Source organism: Vipera ursinii (genome assembly GCF_947247035.1).
Source record: "Vipera ursinii genome assembly, chromosome: 2".
NCBI classification, from domain to species: Eukaryota; Metazoa; Chordata; class Lepidosauria; order Squamata; family Viperidae; genus Vipera; species Vipera ursinii.
In genome coordinates, this window is record NC_139513.1 from 238969624 (window position 1) to 238981414 (window position 11791).

General features: G+C 40.9%; 1 protein-coding gene and 1 long non-coding RNA gene across 3 annotated transcripts in view; one reads left to right on the plus strand and one right to left on the minus strand.

Annotated features, from left to right (window-relative positions):
• Positions 1 to 3625, minus strand: part of SLC12A2 (solute carrier family 12 member 2) — a 49498-nt gene extending 45873 nt beyond the window's left edge. The window contains exons 1-2 of one of the 2 annotated variants that reach the window (XM_083355093.1): positions 2706 to 3620; positions 1532 to 2349 (exon numbers count right to left, since the gene is read on the minus strand). In XM_083355093.1, coding sequence (XP_083211219.1) covers positions 1532 to 2260 — 729 coding nt within the window. In that variant the 5' untranslated portion in view covers positions 2261 to 2349; positions 2706 to 3620. Of the gene's footprint in view, positions 1 to 1531; positions 2350 to 2705 lie in introns of both variants that reach the window. The other variant, XM_083355094.1, reaches the window with a different exon arrangement.
• A 416-nt stretch (positions 3626 to 4041) lies between these two features.
• LOC310635819 lies at positions 4042 to 10430 on the plus strand. Its single transcript, XR_014491533.1, has 3 exons — positions 4042 to 8334; positions 8637 to 8698; positions 10366 to 10430. It is a non-coding gene; the product is annotated as an uncharacterized lncRNA (long non-coding RNA).
• Positions 10431 to 11791: the final 1361 nt, after the last annotated feature.

An 11791-nucleotide genomic window follows, 5' to 3' on the forward strand; every position in this document is an offset into this window, starting at 1 on the left:
TTAATACGTCTACCCTAAGCTCCAAGCCAACTCAATGAATTCTGAAGTTAACAGAGTTGCACTATTACAGGAAAAGAACATTTATATTCTACTAATATAATTCTTCCATACTATACTAGGCAATAGGTTGATTTTGGAGCAAACCTTTATTGGATAAGGTAGTATAATTCATCGTGCCAGATTTTTTCCTTGTCAGCTACAGATGTTTGTATCTTCAAAAGGCTGTTAATGCCATTAAGATGAAACCAGATTTCCACTGTATATTCACCTGTTACCATTTAACACATTGCTTCAACCAGCTATCTAATCTTTATACTAATTTATCAGATTTTCAATAGTTTAGCTTCAATATGCAATTTAGTTTGAGAAATCTTAATTCTTTAATAAAATCAGAAATATTAACAATGGCTCATAACATAGATTTACCAAGAATTCTTTTTTTAAATGCTAGTATCACCATATAACTGGTATGTTGCACTTTTCAGAAAGACAGAGCTCAGAAAGTTATTAAAACTTTCACATACGATATAAATAACACTAAAAATGCATAATAAATTATAACTCTTTAAGTGTGTTTCAGATCTACACATAGTTGGAAGTACTTAAGCTACTGAGTTTAACTTCCTTTCATCATATTATAACAGATGGATGTTTAATTCTGACCTACTGGGAAGATGCAAGCAGACTGTATTATTAAATTATTTATGCAAAAGTTGAAGAGTTATGTTATTCTGAAAACAAGTCTCTCAAACATAGTTTATATATCTATAAACAGCTTATAAATCCATGAACATTGCAGTAAGTCTGGCCAAGAACTTTGCATCAGTAAATAATCAAAGCACACAGAAAACCAGGGAAGACTATTAATATGGATGCTTGATATAAAATGGAGATAAAAGGGATTTCTTCTGGCCTATCTCAAGATGGCCTTTGGTTGTTGTTACACCATGTAGAGACTTTACACTGTTTCACTCTTCAGACTAGGCAACTACTTAATCCCATGTCCTACCCTAAAATGAACTTAAGAAATTTGGGAGAGGGGGAAATGAAGAGTCATATTACCTCAGACCAGACAACAAGTACTGCTCTAATGTTCCATTAACTTTTACAGACCTATAAAGTATATTGCCTCCATATAAAAGGTGCACAAACTTGAGACAATATGCAACATAAGGCAGCGTTTCCCAACCTTAGGAACTTGAAGATGCGTGGACTTCATCTCCCAGAATTCCCCAGCCAGCATAGCACGCATCTTCAAGTTCCTAAGGTTGGGAAACGCTGACATAAGGAAAGGCAGACTAAAGCAAATATATTTGCAATGCATATCTATAAAGCTGAAGTCCACGCAGAGAGAACATAGAAAACATACCTTTTCATAGTTTTTAGATAATACTCATCTAGTTTAGAAAAACACAATATTTTTCTACCTCTATACTATCAGCACAACATTGTGTCAGCCTGATGCCCCTTTTTGTTTTAAATTCCAAACGGGGTTACCACATGTTCTTTACTTGCTCACCACATCACTCACCTTGTCCAGCTCATCATGCAACTCTGCAAGGCTGGGTCGAATAAGTTTCTCTCCTAGACCAGAAGCGGTATGCCGATAATAGTCTATCCGTGGCACGGCATCCATGGTATTGTGGCCGAAGGTGCGCAGATAGTACGTGTTCGTATGAGTGTCATAATAGTAGTGGTGGTGCCCTCCTGAGCCTCCCCCGGAATGTAGGCTCCCTTCGCTCAGAACTGTGTCACCACCATTCTGGAAGCTGACGCCGCAGCCTTCTGGGCCCACACCTCCAGGTTCATCAGAGCTGTCATCTCCAGCAGAGGGGTCCACGAAATTCACCCGGAACCGACCTTTTGCTTCCTCACTGCTTTTCTTATGCCCATCACCCGGAGTGGTCTTCGCCTCTTCTGCCACAGCCGCACGGCTGAGGTTTTCTGCCACCAGGTCCACCTGAAAGCGGCTCTGGCTGGGCGTGGGACCCAGAGGTCTGCAGAGCCCATCTCCAGCGGCTGCAGAAGCAGGAGCCAAGCCGCTCCCGGGCTCCGACGAGGAGCCGCCCGTGCCAGCCGTCGCATCCCCGTCACTCGCCGGCAGACGAGATACTTCCTCCGCGCCCGTGGATGCTGCTGCATCGGCGGCTCCTCCTCCTCCTCCTCCGGCCGCTGCAGCTTGGAGCTTCGGCGAGCCAGAGCGGGGTGGCGGCGGCGGCGACGAAGCGCGGGAAGGTTGCTGCGAAAGCTTTGCTTCCATGGCTTCCGCTTCTCCTCGCGTGGCGGCAATGCGGGCCGGAATAGATCCTTCTTGCGGCTCTGGCTTGGTTCGACGAAGTCCCTTGGTTTCTGGGAACCAAGCAAAGAAAGACAGTCGGCTGCCGCTCGGGGCGCTTTAAACCACCAAATGGCGCCCCGCCGCTGCAGGGCTCGACTCCGCCGCCCTCGAGAAAAAGCAAGGCAGCACCACGCCGCACTTTCTAGGCAGATAACCGCGCGGCCCTGCCCTGCCCCTCCCTGCCGGTCACCCCGCCCCAGTCCTTATAGCCCCTCCGCAGCACCAGGTGATGCTCCGCAGCTACCGGCCCCTCCGCCTACGGGGTCCCGCTCCTCGAAACCCGAGACAAGGGAAGAGCCACGGGCGGGGAGGGTCTCCATCTCCGCTACTCCCCCCCCCCGTCCCCTCGCTTCCCGCTTTCTCTTACCTCACGTCCCCACAGACAAGGACCACCCTCGGTCCGTCTCCCGAAGTCTGAGGGACGGCTGGAAGCAGCAACGCCACACGCTTCGTTATCTCTGCCGCCAAGGCGACAGCGCTCCCTGGGGGATCGCGGAGGGGAGGAGGAGGAGGAAGCCGGCTGAGCGAGCCTACACAGAACTACACTTTCTCTTTCCGAAGAAGCCAACGCGGTCGCGACACGTGTGTAACGCCTTGCTGCTCTCGGGCCGGCCAGGCGCAAAAGCTACCGCTGGGCCCTCCGTTTATGCCTCTCTCCCTCCCCCCCGCCCGCCCGCCCGCCCCGGGCTCCCCTGAGGCAAGCGAAAGCCGGGTGCCGAGGAGCGAACGAGAGCCGACCGGCGGCAGCCAATCGCCTAACAGCCGCGCGGCTCGGGGACGAGTCTTTAAAGCATCCGCCGCGAGGGGAGCGGGGAGGCGGAGGAAAGCCCGAGCAGGGAGGGATCTGGCCCGGCGAGGGCGGAGCAGTGTTCGGGCGCTGCTTCTGGAGCTCGCGGATGCTGGCTCGGCTCCGGCGTGCTTCGGGGGTTGAGGTTGTCTGCCGCGTTGCAGCCGGGAGCCTCGGCTGGCTAAAGCGCCTTTTCAGAGAAAAGAGCGAGGCCTCGGTCCAGCGTGGCCCCGCTTTCCCCTGCAGGGCGACCCAGCCAGAAGCAGCGTCCTCCTCGCGTCGTCTACAGGGAGGAGGGAGAGGAAGAAGAAGAAGAAGGCATCCGCCCGGCGGGCTGCTGCTGCCTCCGCCTCCTCGCGACGGAGAAGCGCTTTGAGGCAGATGGCGGGTTATAAAACCGACGCTCGGCTCAAAGCGAGGATGGGCGGGCCTACGAAGCCACTGCTCCTCCGTGGGCGGACGGATAGGTGGACGGCTAGGAAAGTTCCCCGACTCTTCAGCTGTGGAGGAAGAAAACCAAGCTTCCGAGATCTCGCGAGCAGGCGCGCAGACGCGACTGAGCTTGCAAGAAGCCCGGCAAGCTTTACGTTGAGGCGGGCGGTTTATAAAAAGGAAGGAGCAATCTCCTCATGCTCCGGGGGGGGGGGGTGGGGAGGGGGAAGGGATGGTGGTAGTATATCCGTTCGCTTCCCAGAAAAATTGCTAAAAGATAATGCCCTTGCTTTCCTGTGATGTCGAAGATGGTCCTACGTTAGGAAAAAAAAACAAAACACGTTCCCTACGCAAAAGCACTCCACCCGTGATAATGTAAAACCTAATGAACGTAGCCGTTCTTATTACTCTTACCACAACTCTGAGAAGTAAGTTGGTGGCAGTAGCTGCACAGGAGCTCAATTCAGTTTGGAGGATGCTCAGTTCAAAGCAAGTATTCACGGCTATACACCACAAATACTTAACATTTGTGGTGTGTAGCAGTCAATACTTGCTTTGGATTGAGCATCCTCCAAAATTCCCCTGAATCCCAAGGGCGCTCAAGGATTCCTGGGCAGACTAAACGATGTGGAAGTTATTCCCTCAAAGCCCGACGTTTAGAAACAACTCCCGTTCGGGGGAAAAGAGTAATATCCTTGCATCTAAGGAAGTTTCTGCTATGACGCTATTTATGTTAAGGGCCCTGTTTTGGCACTTTCAACCGAGTCAAGGAAGGTTAGCTGATGTCATGTGAATTCTGTAACCTATTTAGCAGAGGGGGTATCTCTAAATCAACCGTGTCACGTGAACATGGAAGGAATCTATTCCGAGTTAACTCTTTTCCTGCTGAAATAGATAACACGTGGAGCAGCTCTACAAAACCAAGACTCTTCTAGTCTGCACCTACATGTAGCATCTTTAGCTGGGGCATCATGGATTTTCCAGCAACTTTGTTCTAGTAGGAAACAGTATGCTCTTACACAAATAGTATTGTGGTAGAAAGCTAGAAGCGAGGATGTTACTCCTTTACCATGAATGGGAGTTGTTTCTAAACCTTAAAAAGAAATCCAAGGAATCAGGAGGAGATGTTGAATGGGTTTGCATATCATCTGGTTTGGTTTTATTGTGTTGTATTGTTTTAATACAATAAATGTGTAGCCATGAGGTTGAAGCCATGTCTGTAATAGATTCCCTTTTTAGGTAAGGTGGATAATTATTAAATTTGCAGACTGGCATAGTATGAGCATTCTCCAAAGATTCTATATTACCTACAAAGACAAAAAACATTCATGTAGTTTTTTTGAGGGGACTTAAAAATATATATAAAGTTCCCTTTGTACAAATTGTCGGTAAAAGAAAAAAAAAGACAATCTCTTTATCAGAGGTTTTCAAACTTGGTCCTTTTATGACTTGTGGACTTCAACTCCCAGAATTCCTCAGTTAGCGTGCCTAGCTGAGGAATTCTGGGAGTGGAAGTCCACAAGTCATAAAAGGGCCAAGTTTGAAGACCCCTGCTCTATATCAACAGCAATAAAATTACTTGTAAGTTTAGGTAAACTTGGAAAACCTGAACAGTTGCCATAGCACTGGAAAGGTGATTTATGACATCCCACGCTTAGGACCATTGCAGTATCCCCCGCCCTCATGTGATAAAAATTCAAGAGCTTGGCAACCAGCATCTATTTATGATGGTTGCAGCATTGTAGGGTCCTGTGATTGCCATATATGGACCTTCCCGACTGGAATCTGACAAGCAAAGTCAATGGGTTATGGCAGATTCACTGCATGACTTACTTAACAACTGCAGTGATTCGCTTTAACTATGGCAAAAGATCGTAAATTGGGCTCAGCTTACTTAACAACTGCCTCGCTTAGCAGTGGAAATTCTGGTCCCAATTGTGGTTGTTAAGAATTGAAGCCTTTGAACTATGGTGCTGGAGAAGACTCCTGCGAGTCCCTTAGACTGCAAGGCGATCAAACTGGTCAGTCCTAGAGGAGATCAACCCTGACTGCTCTTTAGAAGGCCAGATCCTGAAGCTAAAACTCAAATACTTTGGCCACCTAATGAGAAGGAAGGACTCACTGGAGAAGAGCCTAATGCTGGGAAAGATTGAGGGCAATAGAAGAAGGGGACGACAGAGAATGAGGTGGATGGATGGAGTCACTGAAGCAGTAGGCGTGAGCTTAAATGGACTCCAGAAAATGGTAGAGGATAGGAAGGCCTGGAGGAACGTTGTCCATAGGGTCGCGATGGGTCAGACATGACTTCGCAACTAACAACAACAACAACAAAGTTGAGGATTACCTATACATAAACATATGCACTCGTTCTCCATCTGAGGTGTTCTAGTTCAGGGCAGCTAATACAGTTGTTGAATTCAGCTCTTCACATTTTTTTCAGTGTGGATATTAGATCAAGGTTGTGGTAAAACTAAGCCAGTTTATATATCCTATATATTGTACAAAATACTGATTCAGAATTACCTGCTTTTATGTTTCCTGAAATGGGTGATTCAGTTATATATTTTGTCCCTGAATGGGAGATGTAGTCTGTTATGGTATTAATACCAGTAATACCTACTCTAGTTAATGATTCAGTGTATAGTTTACACTCTTGCAACCAATGTTAACTTGCAAATCCTGTAGCTAAAACAGCTGGATTAATTTTTGTATTTTTTAGTGGCATCTGTTGAAAGGCAGGAGATTCTTGTCTACTGCTTTGACGCCTTGGAGCAGCCCCTGAACAGCTCCCAATTGGATTGCTTCTAATAAAGGTTTTGACTGACTTTGTTGTTGTTTTGGGGTCCTTTATTTTTATTTTTGGTCATTTGTCACGTGCCCATTCAGTTTAGGAAGTATCAAGGACTCTACCAATATTGGACAATTGAGGTGGGTTCAAGGAAAGGTAATCAACAATATGTACGTGTAAATAGTTTCAAAATAGCTTAGTTATACAAGAGTGAATTGAACAAGTATGCAGGAAAAGATTTCCAAATTGATAGGCACCTAACAATCCATAACTGCTATCAATTTGAATCTGTTTATTATAAGAGAAAAACAGTTTGTTTAAGTAGGAATTTTGGCAAGAAGACTCAACCATGTAAGGAATATTCAGATTGAAATTCATAAAATTTTCCTAAAAGCTGACTGTTTTATAGCTTTTTAACGAAATCTAGCATATTACTAGTTGTCCTGCATTTGATAATATTTATACATCTGATGTTATGGCAAAATGGAAAAACATTGCAAACAATATCTTTGGTAAAAGTATGTTGTGTATTTCTACATATAGTCAATATTTCTTTCTAAAATACACATAGAAAATATTGCATTCATTGAACAGAAACTTTAATGTGTAATTAGTATACATTATTTACATAATTTTTAGGGACCCAAAGGTTGCTTTGATTTTCTTTTTTCTGTTTCTCCAGAACATTCATGTAAAAGGAGTATTTGCACTTTTTTTATTTGTAGAATTAGAAACCTGTCATCTGGAAACAATTCATATAATTTTTTGATAGATTTGAGATTTGATGGCAGAATCTGCTTTCTCTTTACCAAATGGTATTAAGAAAGCATATTGGCATTTACTGATGAAATTATAATAAGCATGATCATGCTAAGCCATGGTTTGCTTTATAAATCACAATGTGGATTTTTACAACAAACCAAAACCAAATAAACCAGACATTTTGTGAACCAGGCTATACGTGTATGCAATGAGGAAAGAACTGTGGGAGCTTATGTTTTTGGGTGTGAAATGTTAATGTGTGGTCTATGTAACTGGGTGTAACATGATTTCAGTCATATAAGCTTATTTGCAACATATTGTGTCAACTTGCCTGCATGCACGTTTGTATGTAATCCATTACTAATTGCATACTTTCATCTTTTGTTAATATTTATTCAGCTAATATAAATACCAAATGTTTTCTTATATTATTCTAATGGTTCTTATTTTTTATGCCAAGGCATTTCAGTACCTTCTTCACTACAAAATCAAGGTTCAGGTTTGTATATAAACAAAAGATGTCTCAGCTCAGACTACAGAGTTGACAAGGGCATCACAATTCAAGAAACTCTTTGCCATTATTGAAACAACAAGCAATCATAAGGCTTGGATTGTTTCTGGCAATGCTAAGCTCCCTACAGACATGGAGAATGTTCTTCCTTAGTAACAATATGAGCTGGCATATCTAACAAAATGCCAGCATGAGATCCATGTAACATTTGTTAGGACAATATCACAAATTACGTTTTGTTCTAAATTTGTTAAAACTTTATTTTACATTGCTACTGTGTTTCCTGATATTTGGATTGGTAAATTAATCTGTGATCTCTCTAACTATTTAATATAATGTCCCAAAGGTGCTTTTTCAAAAGGCAAATGGATTTTGTTTTTCCTTGAAGATGTTTCGCCTCTCATCCAAGAAGCTTCTTCACTTCAGAATGTCTGAAAAAGCTCCTTTGGGACAACCATGATCTGGATGACTGAGAATCTCCAGACATGTAGCTATTTAATATAATATATAATCACATATTATATACCTATATCTTGCATTGAAGATTCCCGAACATGAAATATATCATATATCTGAGAAGCCAAATCTGAAGAAATAATGTGGATTAATTTAAAACAACAGCAAGAAGTGAAGAAGATGGAAAATATAAACCAGAATATTTGGACTAGAATCTAAGGAAGAGACAGACACGTGAATACAAGTTGACTGTGGTAATAGTAAGTGTTTTGCACTTGTAAACACTTGTAAGTGTTTTTATTGCTATCACGATTTGCCATGAAGACAGAAAGTTTCCAACAAAGTTGCAAGGCTTTTCTGTTGTTTTGCATGTTCAACAAATTTATGGGATATATATTATAAAATATCTTATGAATCTATTCATTTTCTAAATGAAAATAAATAGATAAATCATTGGGAGAAAATTATCACTGAATAACACTGAGTAATATTAAATATTTATGCAGAATTTTCCATTTTCACTTGTTTCTGGCTAATATGGAAAAAACATTTTTTTTGATAGCAATGAGGAAAAGGCTGGAGAGAAAGTATATCTCACCTGGGAGTGCATTTGTCTGCAAACTAGTATGTATCTATGTATCTGAAAACACCAAAGGTACATGCCTTTTTAAAAAACTAATTGAAATTTAATTCAAATTAAACTTAATATAAATGCAATTTTTATAGTAATTCCTGTTTTTATAATAAGCAACAAGTAGTCTTATTGCACTTCTATACTATAATATGGACAGTGACATTAATTGTGATACTAGCCACACAATTTTATGCTTTTTTGAAGATAATTCAAGTAAGGATAATGGGGTTCCCTTTTGTACAAATGTGAATAAGAATGTAACCTTCAAAGTCAATATATTTGGTCATATTATGAGACTTTTGCATTACCTAAGATAAAAAATTACGACAAACCATGTATTTAGGTCATATTCAAAATTTGAATTTCTTCTGTTGGCTTCAAACATGATGTGACTACATACAAGGAGATCTTAAGTTTGGAGAGGAACGTATGGTGTTTGAAGCCATATAATCTTTTACGAGATGAGAAGATTGTTCAAACCTGGTTTCAATATGGTCAATTACGGGCCAGGTGGAAAGACCAGAAAATTGGTTTCTCAATGACTGATGAAAATTTGGTAAAGCAAATTAGAAATCAGGGTCCAGCACATATCAAACGGATATATCTTGCATTGATAGAAATTGACTCAGAAACAGAACTTGTTAAAGATTGTATGATAAAGTGGGCTCAGAATATTCAAGAAGTTATCACAATGGACACTTGGGAAAAGATCTGGGTGAGGAACGTAAAATTTACACAAGCTCAAAACTTAAGAGAGAACTTTTACAAAATGTTTTATAGGTGGCATTTAGATCCTAAAAAGCTTGCAAGTATGTATCCGAACTACCAACCTAAATGTTGGAGATGTGGTGGCGAAGACGCAACGTATTTTCATATATGGTGGACTTGTAAAAAGCTTTTCATATATGGTGGACTTGTAAAAAGCTTTAACAGCTTTTTGGATTAAAATCTGGTGGAATATGCAGAAGATTTTTAAGCAAAGGATAAAGTTTTGTCCGCAATTGTTCTTATTGGGCATAATTACAGATACTACTGTTGTGGACACCAAGTTGATGTTGAACTTAATTACGGCAGCAAGACTTTTAGTAGGTCAATATTGGAAGAAGGAGGATCTGCCAACTATAGAAGAATGGACTCTAAAAGTTTCTGACCTGGCGGAAATGGCAAAGATTTCGGCTTATTTGAAAGACCATTCGCAACAACGTTATATTATGGAGTGGAAAAAGTGGATTGATTATATCCAGAACAAATATGGGACCAAAAAGTTTCATTTAGCATTTCTATAAGTTTTTTTATGCGATATTAGTATTGCTTGTAGTCATTTCATATGAGCTAGAGTGCGATAGACTTAATAGTTTATTGTTGTTAACGTATGGTTGTTTATGATTGTTTTTATTTTTATACCTTGTATTTAGCTCTGGGAAGTCGGGGAGGGGGGAAGGGGGGAGGGTTAGGAAGGGTTGGGTGGAGGGAGGGGGGAGGGATTGTTAAAGATAAAATGTATTGAAAAACTTTTCAATAAAAAAAATTTGAATTTCTTTTCATAAAACTTTTATGACTTGAGAAAATTGTGTGAAACTTATATAAAAATAATTCCAGGCTTATATTTTCCATTCAAATGTTCACTCAGTTTTGATGACTTTTATCTCTTTTGTAGCACAATTAATGTACATGGATGGGCACTGAACTGTCATTGTCTCAATGTGAGCTGAGCAAAAGGTCTGCATTAGAAACTGCTATGTTTATTCTTGAATAATGGATAAATTATTAGGTAAATATTGTGCATTAATGAAATGCATTTGTATAGTAAAACACAATTTTGTTGTGTTTTTTTTAGTGATGTAGATTTCTGAAATTTTGCCAGGAAAATTCCATGATCAATCCTTTCTGGCCAAAAATTTTTAAAGCAACTTACACTTTAAGTCAGAGGCCAAAAAGCTTTTTTCAGTGTACTGATGTGATATTTATATTTGCTGCTGTGTCTTCTGCTTTCCAAATCTATGCTGACATTTTGAATCAGGAACACAATTATTAAATAAAGACTGTTGTTTAAAATATCTTTGTAGAACATGATGTTTATACGTAATATTTTCTCACATCATCAAATATTCCTTGCAAGCTTAATTATTAATGCTTAGATGGGTGCAACTAGTTTTGTCATACATGAATCAGGAATGCCACGTACCTAGGTTTGGTCCATGACTTTGTAAGCTAGCATCTAATTAGAGGAAAGCATGATAGCTTTATAAAATTGAAAAACTTACAATTTATAAGAAACCACCTGTCCTGGAAAATAAGGAAATATTTATACTCCAAACTTATGCTACTAAATGATATAAAATCTACAAACTGTGAAGTGGGCAATCACTTCAATATGAGCCAGCAGTGTGCTGCAGCTGCCAAAAAAGCCAACACAGTGCTAGGCTGTATTAACAGAGGGATAGAATCAAGATCACGTGAAGTACTAATACCACTTTACAATGCCTTGGTAAGGCCACACCTGGAATACTGCATCCAGTTTTGGTCACCACGATGTAAAAAAGATGTTGGGACTAGAAAGAGTACAGAGAAGAGCAACAACGATGATTAAGGGACTGGAGGCTAAAACATATAGGGAACGGTTGCTGGAATTGGGTATGTGTAGTTTAACAAAGAGAAGGGTGAGGGATGACATGATAGCAGTGTTCCAATATCTCAGGGGCTGCCACAAAGAAGAGGGAGTCAAGCTATTCTCCAAAGCACCTGAAAGCAGGACAAGAAGCAACGGATGGAAACTAGTCAAGGAGAGAAGCAACCTAGAATTAAGGAGAAACTTCCTGACAGTTAGAACAATTAACCAGTGGAACAACCTGCCTCCAGAAGTTGTGAATGCTCCAACACTGGAAGTTTTTAAGAAGAAACTGGGCAGCCATTTGTCTGAAATGGTATAGGGTTTCCTGCCTGAGCAGGGGGTTGGACTAGATGACCTCCAAGTTCCCTTCCAACATTATTATTATTATTTTTATTATTTTTATTATTATTATTATTATTATTATTATTATTATTATTATTATTATTATTATTATTATTATTAAACTTACTAC